The sequence below is a fragment of the Denticeps clupeoides genome, chromosome 7 (genome assembly GCF_900700375.1).
Source record: "Denticeps clupeoides chromosome 7, fDenClu1.1, whole genome shotgun sequence".
In the NCBI taxonomy this organism is placed as follows: Eukaryota; Metazoa; Chordata; class Actinopteri; order Clupeiformes; family Denticipitidae; genus Denticeps; species Denticeps clupeoides.
The window spans coordinates 24164779-24181694 of NC_041713.1; the positions used below are offsets into that span (position 1 = coordinate 24164779).

Genomic DNA, 16916 nt, shown 5'->3' on the forward strand with positions numbered 1-16916 from the left:
AGGACACGTTTTGTTGTGTCACCCTGTGCTGTGCTGTGCTGTGCTTCGCTTCGCCTCACAAAGACAATCACTTCACTTTCACTGTTACTGCCCATGGCATATGTGAAGACACTTGGAAATGGTTTGCAAATAATTGTATTCAGTTTTGATTTATGTTTTACACAACGTCCTGACTTCATTGGAATTGGGCTTGTAGTAAATCCAGTATTCCAATTGGTTGAATACATCCATAGCACCTCAAAAACAAACCTCAAAGCTGCAATGAAATTTGTGGGGTTGCTATGGGAAACAGGGGTCTGTTGGAATATTTGAATAAGCAGATCCATCCCTATTTCTGGTATTTTGCTGAAATGTCTGTTGCTTCCTCTTGCAGTGACCTCAGTCACCCTTGTGGAACTGGGCTTTCTGTCCAACGCCAGCATCCTCCTCCTCCTCAGCCGCCTGCTCTTCCTCATGGTGAGCCTGGCATACTACTACCAACTCCAGCGTCGACCAAAGAAGATCTGAGGTCAGCCCGGTGGTGTCCAGTAGGCAGCTGCTCGTGGGGTGGAAGGTGAATTTACAACCAGGGACCAGGTCTGAACATGAAGCTACCACACCCGCAATGTGAGGGATTGAGGAAGAAGCAAGAGACCTACCTTTTACAATGTGGAAGATGAAAGTGATGAGTGTGTTATCAGATTGTGTTGTATAACCATGGCCCCGATTATACAATATTCCTGCCTCATAGTCATTAGCTGTGGTTTATAGAACAAATGGACCAACCGCAATAGGCAGAAATCCACGTAGTCATGTGATTCTATGAACCTGTAGTGGAACGATGCATAGCAGATAGGATGTGGATGTGCTATACTGTTTGTAAGATCAGTGCTCCAGCTCCCTGCCCCCCTTGATTTCCTGTTCTCCTCTTTTTACCAGTCCAGAATGCTTCTCGGCTATGAAACTTTCACTAGAAGCAAACACCTTAGCATATGCTAAATATATATTACCTGATATATTTAGTCTCTTTTGAGTATAACCTCAGTGGCATTAACAAGTCACAATTCAGGTGATTGAGGTACCAGAGCGCCACCTAGCTGCGGGCCATTGCCGTATCCTATTTTAGAATTCATCAGGTAAGCGCAATGATGCGTCAAACTCAGTTATGATCCTGCCGTGCACAGGTCGCATGATATCAGGGAAAGCAGCTTTGATATTTATTAAGGAAAACGGAGCAACCAAAGTGAAGATACTTCAAATATATATTTCAGACCTTCCCTCCCTACAGAAAATGCCTGTTGCAAAAGACAGTTTTAATAGTTTTTCAGCAATCTGATTGGTCTTCAGCCAGGTTCCTGGTTTGTAAGTCATTAAAAGGTGTTTGTTTGCAGCACAGACTTGTGTAGTGTAGCACCGTTCATGCTGTAAAGACTAAAAGTTACTTTTGTACAGGAGGGCGAGGATTTTTTTTCTACTGTAGTATTGCCTTAAACTCAGTGATAGAAGAGCAGACACCTACCGGACATTGAATGGGGGAAATTTACCTTTTCTTTCAATTTATAATAAATTTCCCGGTGCACTGTAGCTGTACTACTTTCCAGTAGCATTTAAACCAAGCAATGCATAGTTCCTTCAGTTTTTCTAAGTATTATTTATTTCTCTTTGTTGCATGCAGACAGCTCCTAGCTGGCAGTTGCATGGTCCTCCTTGTGCGCAGATGTCTGTAAATCCAGTGTAAAAACCAGTGAATGCATTCAACTGGGCTTTGTTTGGAGGTTTACAGACTTCACACCAGGCTTTTGTTGATTCCGTATGTTTTTTTTGTTGCTGTGTTACCTTCATGTTTGACGCTTACTCATATCTCTCCAACTGGTGTTATATTTCTTTTTTTCTTTTATTTTATACAATCTCCTGTATTTGCTGGTGTTAGAAATGGAAAGGTATGCTTCTCTCTCTCCCCAGCAAGCAGAAGTGTATTCCTGGTCAAGCCTGTATCCTGGCGCTAGGGAGCACATGGATGTGGGAACAGCAAATATCAAACCAAGGTCCACTCTCCGACAGCAAGGCAGCAATTATCCTCAATGCGAAGGTTTAATTAGCCTCAGCTTTCCAGGCAGCTCGGCACAACACAAGCAATTAAATGTGTTCAGTGGGGGTTGAAGAGCCGTGGTCATGAGCAGACCCCAAAAATGACCACAGCCTTTTTATTTACTAGGAGAGTGCAGAGCACAGACTGGGAGGGGAAATTGCTCCCTAGGCGTCCAAGCGACGGGTTATTTTAGATCCATCCACACAGTTAAACCTTACAATTCATGCATGTGCCAAACATCAAGCCTCTTTCTTTTCAAATGACATTTTTAGAAAGGGTGAAAAGCACAATACTAAATTCTGAATGTGGGAAGATATACCTAAAACCATATTAATGGACCCACCAAATCTGCTCCGCACAATTCAATGGTCCTCCAAGGTAAATAATGCAGGTTGTTTTCTGTCACCATGCTTATTTAGCAGCAGAACACTATTGTAGATTTGTATGTATTCTTCTAACACAAGCCTCAAAATCTAGTAGTCAGCTTTATGGTGGTTTCCTGCGAAATATCACATTAGCTCAGGCCTGCTTGGTTTGTTTTTAAGTGTATATGTATATAGTGCACCTCAAGAGTATAGCGGTCTTGAACTTGTATTGTTAAGTTTTTGAATAAAGATGTACATGAACCATTTATTGAGTCTTATGGTTAAAAGAGTTGCATTGTCCTTTGGTATTGAGATTTTTCTAATTTATTAACACAGGTAGATTACTATTGCAGTTACATGGAGATATTGTATGTAAAAATTGTACCAATGTTATAGAAAAGACAAACTAAAAGATAACAGAGAGAAAGCTAGAAGCCAAACTCCAAAGGAAGCCTGGACCTGGAGAAACTGGGGAGAACCACACAGGGTACAACCCCAGCGTCTGAGGGGCGGTGAGCCCCTGATGTAGGAGGAAAATAAGACAGTAGCCTTAAAGAGAACTTCTTTTATACCCTGCATTTGACTCCCAAAAAGATTGCTAGAACAATCAGATTGTCCTTTGATGTTTCTGACATTTCCTGGCCTTTTGGCACCCTGGTGATTCTTCTTGTTTGTGAGTTGAAGTTTACTTGGAGATAAATGGAGCTCATGGACCTGGAATTTCACATCTTATAAAACTAAAAAGGATTTTCATTTATTTGGAATTTTATAAAAACTACACTCATCATACAGGCTTAAATATTCCCATACATCCTAAGAAAAAATGTGGTTAAATAGACAGTTTTGGCTGACATCAACCAAGAAGATGTGAGGCCAGCCTGTGGTGTCCAGTGGGCAGCTGCTCATCAGGTGGAAGGTGGATTTATGACCAGCTCTGAACCTCAAGCTACCTGATCACCACTCCCACAATGTTAAGGATTGAGGAAGATACAAGAGACATGACTTTTACAACTCCACCTTAGTGAAGACAAAAGAAATAAGAGTGAAGTCCGGATTAGTTGTGCAACCATGGCCCTGATTATACAATATTACTGCCTCATAGTCATTATCTGTGGTTAAAAATGCCTTCATACAAAAATAAAGTATGTCTGCATCCATATTAGACTGTTTTGCCAGCAATCAACATGTTTTGGTATAATACTGACTAGATATTTGGAACTGGTTTATTGAGGTCAGGGTCTTTGTCCTGTTGGATCTTCCAATTTAGCTGATTTGATCTAGTCATTTATCAGACACCCTTATCCAGAGCGACTTATCGCTCTTATCCAGAGACTTACAATCAGTAGTTACAGGGACAGTCCCCTCCTGGAGCAACTCGGGGTTAAGTGTCTTGCTCAGGGACACAATGGTAGTAACTGGGATTTGAACCTGGGTCTTCTGGTTCATAGGCAAGTGTGTTACCTACTAGTCTACTACCACCACTAGTCGATATGAGGTGATGTTGAAGAATTTGGAGTTAGTCCTTTGCTCAAAAGTGCATGGAAGAATAATGTACAAAAAAACTCTGGCAGCAAATTCACCTAAATTGAAGTTACACCCTCATCTTCCCAACTACTTGACCTCTGTCTCACCTGATGAAATGGTTCTTTCTAAAAAGAAAGTTTTCTTATTTTAATCATTAAATATTTGTTTTTCAATTCCACAATCCCCTCCCCCCCCGGAACCCCGAAATTATCTTGAAAAATATTGTGACCACAATGGTTTTGTAGACAACGTGTCTACCTCATTATTCCATCCAGTTACAGTACTCAGTTCATTTGCATTTGGTTCAGTACCTGCTTTGGGGAGTGACTGAGTGGTGGTCTGTGGCTACGGTGGATCAAACATGAGTCAGTAACGACAGTAACAAAATACATGCCTAAAAGACCCAGTGTTGCTGATGCATAGCACAACAGGATCTACTGAGATGTGTAACATGCTCTGGTTTTTATACCTAAACCTGGCCTGAACCTGTTTATCCACTAACATGTCTGTACAGCACGCAAACCAGAGGCTGATATTTCTTCTTGGGTTGGATCCTAACATGTCTAGACTGGTGTGTTACGAGATACTATTCAAATGATTGTGCTTGGTATTTCGCTTTCTTTTTATACCCGTCTGGTGTCATAAACAGATCAGATGCCACACACTGGACTCCACTAGGCAGGCCTCTGTGCGCTGTAATATCTGGCCCTTGTTTTTCTTGCGCTCTATTGAACTGAGGCGTGATTTGTCATTGTGACACCCAACACACGCGCACACCCATCACCCTTGGTGAGCAGTGGGCGGCCATGAAAGGCGCCCGGGGAGCAGTGTGTGGGGACGGTGCTTTGATCGAGGGGACCTCAGTTCAGGATTTGAACCGGCAGTCCACTTCCTTACTCACCAGGCCACCACTTCCCCCCACCATCATGCAGCAGCTCGACTGACAGGACACAGCAGCTTCTGTCATCACTTTCCCCATTTTTGAGGTAAATCGTGACCATGTTTGCAACTTTTAATCCAAAATATGAGACCCATCTTTAATATACTAAAGTACTCATAATTATACTAATTCAGTACATTAATACTGTAATTTAGGCCTGTCCAGCTTTAGTCCAACAGGAGTGCTTATCAGTTTATCTGGGCAGGCAGTGGCTGTGGTGCCTTATTATATCTTCCTGCATGATTGTTTTTGCTCGCAAAAATAGACTTTTACTTCACCTATTCGCCCCTCATTAAAGACTGTGTGCTTTCGTGAGTTTAATGTTGTAAGAGTAATATAAATGGGTGTTACCCACTAGGCGAGTGTGTTACCCACTAGGCTACTATGAACCAAAGACCCAGGTTCAAATCCCACTTAACCCAAAGTTGCTCCAGGGGGGGACTGGCCTTGTAACTACTGATTGAAAGTCGCTCTGGATAAGGCCGTCTGATAAATGCTGTACATGTAAATGTAAATCTAAATGTTCTTTGCTGACAAGTTAGGCCTTATCTGGGCTCTTAGTTTTGTAAACTCAAAATCTATAGAAATCGAACGAGAATTGCTGGTGTCTTCCTCCTGTAAGTCGCTTTGGATAAAAGCGTCTGCAAAATAAAGTAAAGTAAATGTAAATGTACATTTAAAAGGAACGCGGCAGCGCTGAAGTTACACGCCGCCCAGCTTCCTCTCGCGAGATTTGGGAAGGGATGGCTGCAGTTCCCACGCCGCCGCGCGCTACGCGACTATGGCCTCTCCCCACGTTACGCGCCCCCCAGCTTCCTCTCGCGAGATTTGGGAAGGGACGGCTGCAGTTCTCACGCCGCCGAGCGCTACGCGACTGACAGGACGACGCGGCTCCTCTCGTCTCTCCGCGTTCACCCGTTACAGGTAAATTCACGCCGCTCGCCACGTTCACCCGTCTCAGGTAAATTCACGCCTCTCGGTCGCTTTCACCGCCTTTCCAGACCGAATGGGACCCGACTGTCGTGACGTTTAATCACTAAAAAGAGATGATAAAAAGTGGATGCCACGTTACTCACGTCCTTTGTCTTCCTCTGCGTGAATGTTGTCGAGGTTAAAAAAAGGATTTAACCGCAACTTCTAATGACTTGTATACTTTTTAATTGTTTCGTGAAATAAGTTTTTATAAGTTGCTGCCGCGGGGTTTCCGTTGTAGCTCGTGTAACGCCAACTTTACTCCGACTCTACGCCGCCCGCGGTGACCTGGCAGTAAAAAGCGGGGAGACGCCAGAACTGCACTCGCACTTTCTGGATTCTTTTACTCAGTCGGCATCGCCTGAGCGTGACCGTGGGAGAATATTCTGGCGCAAATCTGCCCGCTGCCTGGGTTATTGATCACAGAAACCCCCATCTTTCCTCTCGCTGTCTTGCCTTTTTAAGATCGTTTTTAGGCAGCCGCCATCTCCATTACTGCCTATTACTGTTTTCTGATCGCTTTTACAGAATGGGCCGGTAGTAGCCTAGTGGGTAACCAATGAACCAGAAGACTCAGGTTCAAACCCCCCTTACTACCATTGTGCCCCTGAGTAAGACACTTAACCCCCAGTGTCTCCAGGGGGACTGTCCCTGTCACTACTGATATGCCATATTTTATATTATATGATAAATATGGACTACTGACCAGAACTCAAACAAGATTTATTCAGTTTTCTGTGTTGGTGGACCACAGCAGGACATTCTGGAGGAAACGAGGCTGTACGAGTCGCTTTTATTCCTACTTCTGATGCGCTGAGATTACGTTTCAGTTCGCTTCATGTCAGTCTGCCTTTATTCCTCTGCTGGCGCTGTGAAGGGCGTGTTGGGCGTGTTCAGGGTGTCCATTGTCCTGAGATAAAACACATGGGAGAAGGTTTCCTTTATTCACTGGGGGCTGTTGGGTAATAACCCCCTTTCACACACTAAACCCCGAGTCTTCCATAACAGCACAGATCATAGCTGTAATGGAACCATGTTGACTAGGTGTCCCTGTCCAATCCGCTGCAACCACCCAGACAACGAACCACTGTTTACCTGCTGCAGATGTTCCATAAGGACCCGTCCAGGTTTTGAGGGCACACTTACTGGTCGCCTTTATTTATTAGTTCATTTTTATTATCAGCATTTATTTTTGTGACAGTGACTGGCCTTTTCTCCGCTGGAGAGGTGTCAGAACGGCACGGAATAACAGGTCGACGTTATCGTTTTGTTCCCATTCCCACACACGGGGAAAAGCTTTGTGTGTGTGTGTGTGTGTGAGAAGGGGGTAAATGTGGAGGCCTGTGTTGGGGACTGTTACAGGGGACTGAGGTCAGTGGTGACGACCACAGGTCCGTACGGGAAGACTTGAAATTCCCATTAAAAACTTTATTTTAAGCGGACTGAACTCCCCGCATCGACACCTTGTTGTGCTGCATGGTGGATAACCATGTATAGTCATGGAATATCACCACCAAACACCCCACTGGAAGCACAGACACTGGGGTTGGTTGAGGGGTTTCGGAAAGTTTTGCTAATTTTAGTGTATTTTACTGATAACCAGGCGTTTAAACCGCCTCATAATCCTATATGCGGTGTGTGCCCTCTCTGTAACATTTCAGTATCTGTGTACAATGAAGTGGGGGGGGCGGACACAGTGGACCACGCCCCCACTCGCCGGGGTGTTTTCAGACGTTGTGTGCTGCTCAGAACTGAACCACAGGACCAGGAGGATTTCTGAACTTCCACAGAGACAGGGATTTATTCGATTGGGAGTGTGCGGTGACAGCCCTGCTTTATATTATTTATGTGAGAAGACGTATGTGTTTGTTGGTTCTCTGGCTGTAAATTGGGTCCCTTATTGTGTCCTCTGACTAGGCTGGGTTAAATCTGGTCTACACAGCATGAAGCCAACATCACTAACTTGTGGTGACTTCTGGTCCTTTCAGACCTACAATACTGTACTCCACTAGTGGCAGAGCTGCTGCATGACTGCTCTCAGCCGGACCAACTTCTACCAAGCGCTCCAGCACCATCCCACCAGTCAGCCCTGAATCCTGACCAGCGGGTGTGTCACGTGCCTTATAAACAGGGAAAAAAACTCTCTCTTCCCCTCCCTGTCCCTCTGTAATAACCAGCTATATAGGTAGTGGCAAGCTGCTGTTATACCGCACATAGGCCATTTGTATAATTCCTTCAGGCCTGCATCTACAAGTAGAAATCTCCTGCGAGAAGGGACTTCTGCTTTCACGGGCTCAGTGCTGCATCCTCTTTTTCTTTTTCTCCCCACAGGTGTCTTCTCCCTCACGCAGAATAGTAACCATGGGGAAAGGGTGCATTGCAGCGGCCAAGTACTTCCTCTTCCTGTTTAACCTCCTTTTCTTTGTGAGTATAAAAATCTTCCTTTTTTAAATGTTTTTAGGTTATTTAAAAATATTAGACATTTTTTCATTAATATCGCAGTTGTGATTTAATTTGCAATTGTTCACTACTATGTGTCTTGAAAAACTGTATCATAAAAGTACATTGAATTATGAACTGTGCTATACTGTGCTGTAACTAGCATACCATGAGTTGAGGCCGAGCATCCTCCCTCGCATTTAAGTGGGCGTGGCTTTAACATGGGACATATATTTTGGGCTATATAAGAAATAAATGTTGTTGTTATTAAAGTGAAGTGGAACCTGTAACTTGGTCCTAAAATAAATTCCGTTCAGAACACGGTCCTGGAATCCGATGTTAACCACACTCTCCATCTAGGAAGCAGAGATGCGTCATGATGGAAGTGTAGAGCTCATTAACAGCAGTGTGGGGGGTGAATCTCTCTGATCTCGGCTTCAGTGTTGCAGGGCAGGGCTCTTCTTACCCAAATTACACGGCGGCGGCTGCTGCCGCCATGCTGCTCAAGTCCCATCATCAGCTAGACACATACCAGACTCCCCCGACCCACAGGAAGTCCGTCCCCCCGTCATCGGCGTGGTCGGCCCTCCTCTGCTTCGCTTTACTATTTATACATGGCAGGACGTTACTGTGCACTTCACCCATTTATTTAGGCAGTGGCCTGAAAAGCCCCCTTGCTGTTATATACGCTATTTAAAAATATCTCATTTATACCATCAAAGTGCAAGTTTATTTTCCAGCAGTTGTTTGAGCCCTACGGTGCATAATAGACACTCAGAGATGGTGAGGTGGTTTTTGAAGAGGGGCTCTGCTGATCTGATCACTCCCAGATGTGTGTGTGTGTATCTGTAGTTTTGGAATGTTCATCGTATGACTTTGATTCATCCTTTTCAGCTTTTTGGTGCTCTCATGCTGGGTTTTGGCCTCTGGGTCCTGCTGGACAATCAGAGCTTCATCGCTGTTCTGCGTAAGTACCCCATCCGATTCACGTGTTGAGGACAAAATTACTTTTTTGAATAGACTTTGGGCGACAAAATGACATTTGTCAACTAAACTATGTTCTGTTCTACATTCAGTACTGCCTTCTCCACAAAATGGTGGATTGGGTTCTAGGGTCACCTTCTCCCCTCCTTTTTTTTTTTTTTTTGCCTTTTCAGAGCTTCAGCTCTGTTTCTAATGCTGGAATCATCTGCTGTGCTTTACTTCACCCACATATCAACAATTTTCCATTAGCCCCCTTCTACACCGACAGAGTCTGTTCCAGAGTGAGAACGGAAAGCGAAAGGGAATTTCTGACTGGACGTTATGAGACGTTAAGGATTATAAAAGGAAGAACTGATGGAGAACAGCTTCACAATCATCACCATGTGTCACTTCTGGCCAAGGCAGATTTCTATGTTTTTTTTTTTTTTCTAGCATGGTTGTTTTGTAGCGATCCTCTGAGACAGCCTGGCTAGTTCCCAGTGCATTCTGGATGAACAGGATGGAAACGCTAATAAATCTCAGTGAGTTATTATAAATGCCTGCTCGCTCTGTATGCTGACGGAGAGCAGAAACCGCGCGCGTGTGTGTGAGTGTGAGTTCTTGCGCTAGATTTCCAGAAACTCTTTTCCTTCCCTTCTCATGATTTAAACCTGATCCAGGAGGAGATGTTCCTCCCCACAGCTCCATTTTCTTGTTTCTGACTTGTCTCTGTCTGGACCGAGTCCATTGTCAGGCTGGAACCTGCTTATCAGGCTGCATTTTGTTTTTATAATCCGGGCAAAATATCATTGTCTTCTGGAGGGTTCTGAGGTGCAGCATGGGAGATATCCGGTTCTTCCCTGACTTAAGTCACTGCAGGGACCTGGCCAGGTTATAGACTCTGGTCCTGTGAATGGACAGAGCTGCTGTTTATTGATTCAGGACCTCCCTTCTCGGCATCTCCATGGGTTCTGTGAAAAAACAGGATCTCTGTATGTTTTCAGTTTCCATTAATAGTGCTGGAACGAACCTTCAGGAGAAAGGCAGAGGAGCGCGTTAGAACATCATTTTATTGAAATTTGTCTCATTTGCAGACGTTCATATGCCCAGACATTGAGCTTAATGCTTGATGCCATTGTATAGTACAGCATTTCCTGGTTTGGCAACTTTAAAACTGTGGGGTTGCATATCTACACCTCATAAGGAACTTTTTGAAATCCTATAAACAAATAAGGGGAAGATTTTTCGTCTGCTCATTTCACTCTGGACACAGTGGACTGGACACACTCTATTGCCAGACAGGAAAATGTTCTGTTTCTTCACATTGTGATGTTCTGTCCGACATGGCCAGGCAGTTGCGACGGTGTGAGCCTTGTCCTCCCATGCTGCTTCGTGGACAAACACGGTTTATTTATCTTGCACAGATAGAGGGGTTGACCATGTACAGAGTAGAAGTTATGAAATTCCTACACAGGACCTTGGCACAGGCTGCATTTGTAAGCGTGTGCGGCACCGTACGTCAGTGGAAATCATCACGTACAGAAACTTTCGTTTATGATGACGAAAGAGAGCAGTATTCTCTCCACTGAGGCTGCTGGAACCATGTACCTTTCTCAAGTGTCAATCATAGCTGCGAGCTGAAAAACGGACTCTCCAGCCAGCCAAATACCAAATTCAGATGACCGTGATCAGCCTGCCCACCCGCTTTGTTCCTCGTGTTATTGTGTCATTGAGCCGGGATTCATGATCTGTATGAATCCACGTTTATTTCCCAACATGTAGATGGTGTTTAGAAACAATTCCATTCTTTTTACAGACTTTCTGAGGCTCTCGGGTAAAGTGTCACCAGATTACGCTAAAAGTGAAGCTGCGCCGGGTTTGTGGTTGGTGACAGGAGCTCAGGTCATGTTTCCTTTCTGTAGACCTCAGAGCTTTAAATGGAGGCCAAGCCCGTTTTCTAGAAGCACTACACACCCATCAAACATAGATATATATACACTAGAGCCTGCCCTATACTTTCTAGAAAGGCAGGTCTTAGATAATCCTTTAATTATCCAAAAACCACCGATATAGGCATGCGCCATTTAACTCTTGTAAGATGTTGACGTATTTCTCTGCCCCTCCAGATGCTGGGCTGTGTGAGTATTTTTACAACGTTGCACTGCACACACGCCTAATACAGCAGCAGTAGGCCACGTGGCAAGTTTATTTCCTGAAGCTGTTGAAGACACTGCTGCAGCTGTGTAGAGCATCTGTGTGGATGGCTATGTGGGTTTTGGTGTTTTCAGGCTCATGGTTAACCTCTCTGTTGGTGTGTGTGCTTCTGGTAGAGGAGGAGTCCAACACGTTGAAGGTGGGCTCCTACATCCTGATTGCTGTGGGCTCGCTCTCCATGCTCATGGGCTTCCTGGGCTGCATCGGTGCGATCTATGAGATCCGCTGTCTTCTGGGACTGGTGAGTTGCCAAAGCATCACATGGCAGATTAATTGAGCTCTGTGTAGTCCATGGCCATGAAATAGTCTTACATACATATACCCAGGTTCCATATTTCACGGCATGTTGCAGCCCCAGTTGTTAAAAAGTAAAAACAGAATGCAGACCACACCAACCCCTTTTTTATTTTTCGTCTCTTGCTGACCAACAGTTGTGGGGTTTTGCCTGATAATTTGTTTCATGGTGTGACTGGTGGAAAGGCCTGAAGTGCATACAGACCTTTTAAATACCTGGACTCTTCTGCTAGAAAGCAGAGGAAATATACAAGGCCATCCCCTGGGATAAATATGACCTGCAGATACCTTTCAGTGTTCATGGTACACTTTAGTGTGGAGAGTTTGGTGGGGTTTTTTTTTTTTTTTTTTTTTTACAAAAAATGGTTTTCCATGACTGTTTTAATCCAGGGCTTGAAGATCATGAGCATCCAGTATTGATTTTCAGCTATTCCCCTTTCACAATAGATTCTCAGATTATATTTATGTGCAGTTCATGATGAGTTGTTCAGTCTTCACAGTAATATGAGTCTGTTAACATTGACAAAGGCTAAAAATTACATAAATTGGAAGTAAATTAAAATATCAAATATTGCCCTCCCAGTGTCTGATGAAAATGGCCTTAAAAAGTTATTTAAAAAAATATATTTCCTTAAACCTGCAGAATATTAGTGTTTTCATTTTTACAGTTTGACTAACATCATTTAAATATGTTACAGAACCCTCCGAGACAGATTTGCCTCAGATATGCCTGACAGTAACTTGTGGGGGCTATGGCGATAAGCCTGTGAGGTTTACAGGAGCTCTGAAGGGGGGGGGGGGGGGGGGGGACGTTTAAAACCCCATTTTTGTGGGGGTGGGGTGTAATGCTGAACTGTCTGTCTCACCAGCTGTCCGTTCTCAGTGGACTAGGTGGACCTGTTACCTTTAACATATTAATCTCTAAATATTTGGAAGTTAGCCTGTATTTGCTTACTGAATTCATGGTAAAACCCTGTGTGTGTGTGTGTGTGTGTGTGTGTGTGTGTGTGTGTGTGTGTGTGTGTGTGTGTGTGTGTGTGTGTGTGTGTGTGTGTGTGTGTGTGTGTTTGTTTGTTTGTTTGTTTTTGCAGTACTTCACCTGTCTTATCCTCATCCTGGTCGCCCAGGTGACTGCTGCCGTGCTCATCTATTTCCAACGAGACCGGGTGAGTTGTCTCATTCCGATACATCAGTGTGGAAAGACGTTGTGAACAGATTTCTGTCTTTGTGCTTTTGTTGACTTATTTAGTCATTTGTTATTTGATAAACAGAGTATTGTTTTCATTTGAGCAGCATATTAGTTACAGTCTGTCTTTATTCAGTAAAGTGGCATAAAGACATTAGCATACATAAGAGTTCCCACACACTTCCCCCCCCCCTGTATAAATGAATACTCTACTGATGAAGTATGCTACACGTGGGCCATTTGACTTGACTACTTCTCAACTACGGGACAAATGGTTGCAGGTTCAAATCTCGAACCACTGAGGTCCCCTTGATGAAGATACGGCCCTTTTCATGGCTGCCCACTGCTCACTAAGGTGATGCAGGGTTAAATCCAGACACATTTTGTTGCATCACAATGAAAATAATCACTTTCACTTTTTATAACTCCCACTTACTTAGGATCGATTTCAGATTTCAGCCTTTAAAATACAACTAGTAAAATTCACCGACATCTAGGTAGTAGTATAGTAGACATCTAGGTAGGTAGTAACCAGCCCAACATTGGTCATCACTGGAAGCGTGTGGACCAACGTCACGCCCAGACATGCTCCCTCCCTCCTTGTATTTAATTTCCCTTAGGGCTGGGTGGACTCCTGTACCAAAACAGGGCGGGGCTCCCATCTTCTCTTTTCAACTGGCATTCCTGTGGGCTGTCCACACAGCTCAGTTGAACACCACACCATGGGCTTGGCTGATTTCTGCTCAACTCGCATGCTGGGTTTTTTTGTTTAATGATCTGTGATTGTGTAAGGACTGTGTTTTCATGCTGCTTACAGGGCGCTGGACTCAGTCGTTCTCTACTTACTGCTTATTAATACTAATATTCATTAACATGTTTGGGCATGTCGTTTTATATAGTTTCTCCCTGACAGCCATTGTAATGTTGTACGGTTCATAATCTTTGGATAACTGAATGCTATGCTCATTCAGCATGTCAGACTGTAGTAGAAATAGATGTGTTTGCTTGACCTCCTACCTTCAGCTGAAGCACGAGATGTCCCTCATTGTACGCAACATCATTGTCAACTATGGTGAATCCAATAAGACCACTGATGCCACCTGGGACTACCTGCAGAAGGCGGTAAGTGTGTCCAAATGTATGGTTTATTTGGATATTTTCCTCATTAGTGGGTTGTGACTGTTATATGCATGTGTATGTGTTCTCATACTCCTCTCCCTCCCTCTCTCCTGTAGGTTCAGTGCTGTGGTTGGTCAGGCCCTGGAAACTGGACTGAGAACGTGAAGATAAAGAATAATACCAGTAGACTGTACCCCTGTTCCTGCAGAAACGAAAGCACCCCTGGAACAGATGTACAGGAGTCCGGGATCTGTGAGACCCTGTCACCAAGCTGGCCTGTTTATTCAAGGGTACGGTCATCGTAACGCTACAGTATCCGATTCTTCCCGGAAGGACATCACTATCTGCATTCTTTGACTAAGTCTACAGTTCACATTCCCTCTGGATGAAGGATAAATAGTACAAGGGAACAAATGTTGTCTGCGGTTTAAGCGGCTATTGTATAAATCCTTTTGTTTGGGTTAAGTCACTGCTTAATGTGACACATTTTAATATTCAGTCTAGGAGAGATTAGCATGGGTTGCAAAAGGGGGACTATCAAAATCACATCAGCACACAGATTATGGTTACCCTAATATATATTGTACGTATGAATTTAAGTGGTGCTGGCCTAGTGGGTAAGGAAACGGAAGGTTGCTGGTTCGAATCACACACTGCTCACTAAGGTGATGGTTAAAAGCATTGGACACATTTCATGGTGTCACCCATGTTCTGCGCTTCACAATGGCAATCACTTCACTTTGAGAAAGAGGTTATGGGACTTACTCTGGTAAAACCAGGGACACTACTTTAGAAGTGTGTGCTTGGGCTTGTTTGCTGGGTTAAGAAACCTCGGTCATGTGATAACTCCAAAGCGTACCTCTCTTGGTTTTTCTATTGATCTAAAACTTAACACTATTGTGTCGGGCTTTGCTTAGCGCCAGAAGTCAGAAAAGGGAAAACATTTGTTGTATTTTTGTAGCTATGGAGGGCTTTTTATTTCATACAAAGAAATAACTTGTTTCATGCTAAAGTACGTAACAATTCTGCTGATGAAGACTCTGAACTTTCATTATTGCTCACAAGCCGCTGAATCATCATATCCAGAATATCCTGTTGCTTGTCCTCCTGTCCAAATGTCCAACCACTGTCCTGACAGTGTTTGTTAGCATGATTCGGTTTTTGCCTGTGTGTCCGTCCAACAACAGCAGTGGTTTCTGGAGCGCAGTCACATTTCTCTTCTTCACCCCCCTGTTTGCTCTCCAGGGCTGCGCAGACAGTGTGGAGGAGTGGCTGCTCAGCAACAACGGAGTCATTCTGGGAATCTGTGTTGGTGTGGCTGTGGTCGAGGTAGGACTGCCGTCTCGTAATCCTTACCTAAATAATAATAATAATCAGAAAGGGGAAGGGTTCTTCTAGATTTCACCCCTGTGACCCAGTTCCTCTACCGGGCCAGAAATACCCTGTGGTCGGAAACAGATGAACGTCCACGACCCCAATATCTGCATAAGTTAGCTGCAGTTTGCATGTTGCCTGCCTTTCTGGTTCACGGCTCTGCAAACCAGAGTGGGATGTTGTACAGTACACTTTTATTTTTGTCATGCTGTGGCACGTGCACCAATTATACAAATACTCGCTCCAAGCACGAAGGTGCTGAGCAATTAGGATGGAAATACTTACAAACTGTGCAAGATGAGCGTTCTGCTCGAAGGGACATTATGTTTTCAACCACTTCATTGTGTGTGTGTGTGTGTGTGTGTGTGTACACGTACACGTTCCATAGATCCTGGGCCTGTTCCTGTCTATGTGCCTGTGCAGAAGCATTCAGGCTGAGGACTACACCAAAGTACCCCGATACTGAGACCAAGAATGAAGGACCCAACACACACGGACGACAGAGCTCATGTACATACATCCTTTTTTGTTGTTGTACCATTCAGTGGCGGCACAATGCGGTCCATTTTACCCTGTTACACACACCTCAAAATCTTTACGTTTTCTTACAGAATATAATGCATTTTTACACTTGTGTAGTATTGTTTTTTTTAGGGATTAAACAGGTAGCTGGCACCCAGCTCACATTCTTATAAAGATCATAGTGTCCTTTATTACATGTAGCTGTGAAGCACTTAGTGGCATGCAGATCTGAAACGGGACATATGGGTGGGGGTGGGGTGGGGGGGGGAGGAGGATAAATGCTGGTTTATGGTACCTCTTCTGGATTAAGGCCCAGGCCCTAATCCCAGGGTACTTGTCCTGACTTGGGTATATTTAGCCGTGGGGTGGGGAGTTTATTTTGAGTGGGGGTGGGACACTCACCCGCCAGCTCCTGTGGTTCCAGCTGGAGCCTCACCCCACTCTTCCAACTCACTGCAGTTCTATTAACCACAGGGATGTTTTCTATGTTATTTCTGTCTTTTATATGTATTATTAGTTTATTTTGGTGCAGCTTGTACATATGAATAATATTTAGGGTTGCATGGGCCACCTTTAAATCAAAACGGGGGGTGTCTCATGGTACATAATGCATAATGCTTTTTTTTTTTTTTTTTTTACCTTGAATGAATTGAATGTTGAGTAGTGTGCACTTAAAATGGCTGGGTTTTAAACAGGAGAGTTTAATTTCTTCTGCTGAAGAGCAGTTTTTATTGAATTTAGAAGAATAGATTTAATGTACAAGTTTTTTGTAGGGCAAAGAGTATGAAAATTGAATTGAACAAGTGAACACATTCTGTGTTGTGCATTAAACCCTCTGACTTGTTTTTGGCTCACATGAATTTGATCTTTTTAAACAGTAAAGTATTTAAAAATGGATTTTGTGTGTGTGTGTTTTTTTTTTTTTTTTTAAATGAA

The 16916-nt window shown here is 43.8% G+C and overlaps 2 protein-coding genes across 4 annotated transcripts in view; both read left to right on the forward strand.

Annotated features, from left to right (window-relative positions):
- tp53i11b (tumor protein p53 inducible protein 11b) overlaps positions 1-2699 on the forward strand; it is a 38911-nt gene extending 36212 nt beyond the window's left edge. For both annotated transcript variants that reach the window (XM_028986438.1, XM_028986439.1), the window contains one exon: positions 374-2699. In XM_028986438.1, coding sequence (XP_028842271.1) covers positions 374-507 — 134 coding nt within the window. In that variant the 3' untranslated portion in view covers positions 508-2699. The remainder of the gene's footprint in view (positions 1-373) is intronic.
- A 3013-nt stretch (positions 2700-5712) lies between these two features.
- On the forward strand, positions 5713-16221 carry cd82b (CD82 molecule b). 2 transcript variants are annotated; one of them, XM_028987784.1, is made up of 10 exons: positions 5732-5821; positions 7858-7976; positions 8201-8293; positions 9203-9275; positions 11602-11726; positions 12871-12945; positions 13989-14087; positions 14201-14374; positions 15330-15413; positions 15847-16221. In XM_028987784.1, exons 3-10 carry the CDS (start codon positions 8231-8233, stop codon positions 15922-15924), a joined length of 771 nt encoding a protein of 256 aa, XP_028843617.1. In that variant the 5' UTR covers positions 5732-5821; positions 7858-7976; positions 8201-8230; the 3' UTR covers positions 15925-16221. The 2 variants fall into 2 exon arrangements, with proteins under 2 accessions (XP_028843616.1, XP_028843617.1); XM_028987783.1 differs by lacking the exon at positions 7858-7976 and having other exon boundaries at positions 5713-5821.
- Positions 16222-16916: the final 695 nt, after the last annotated feature.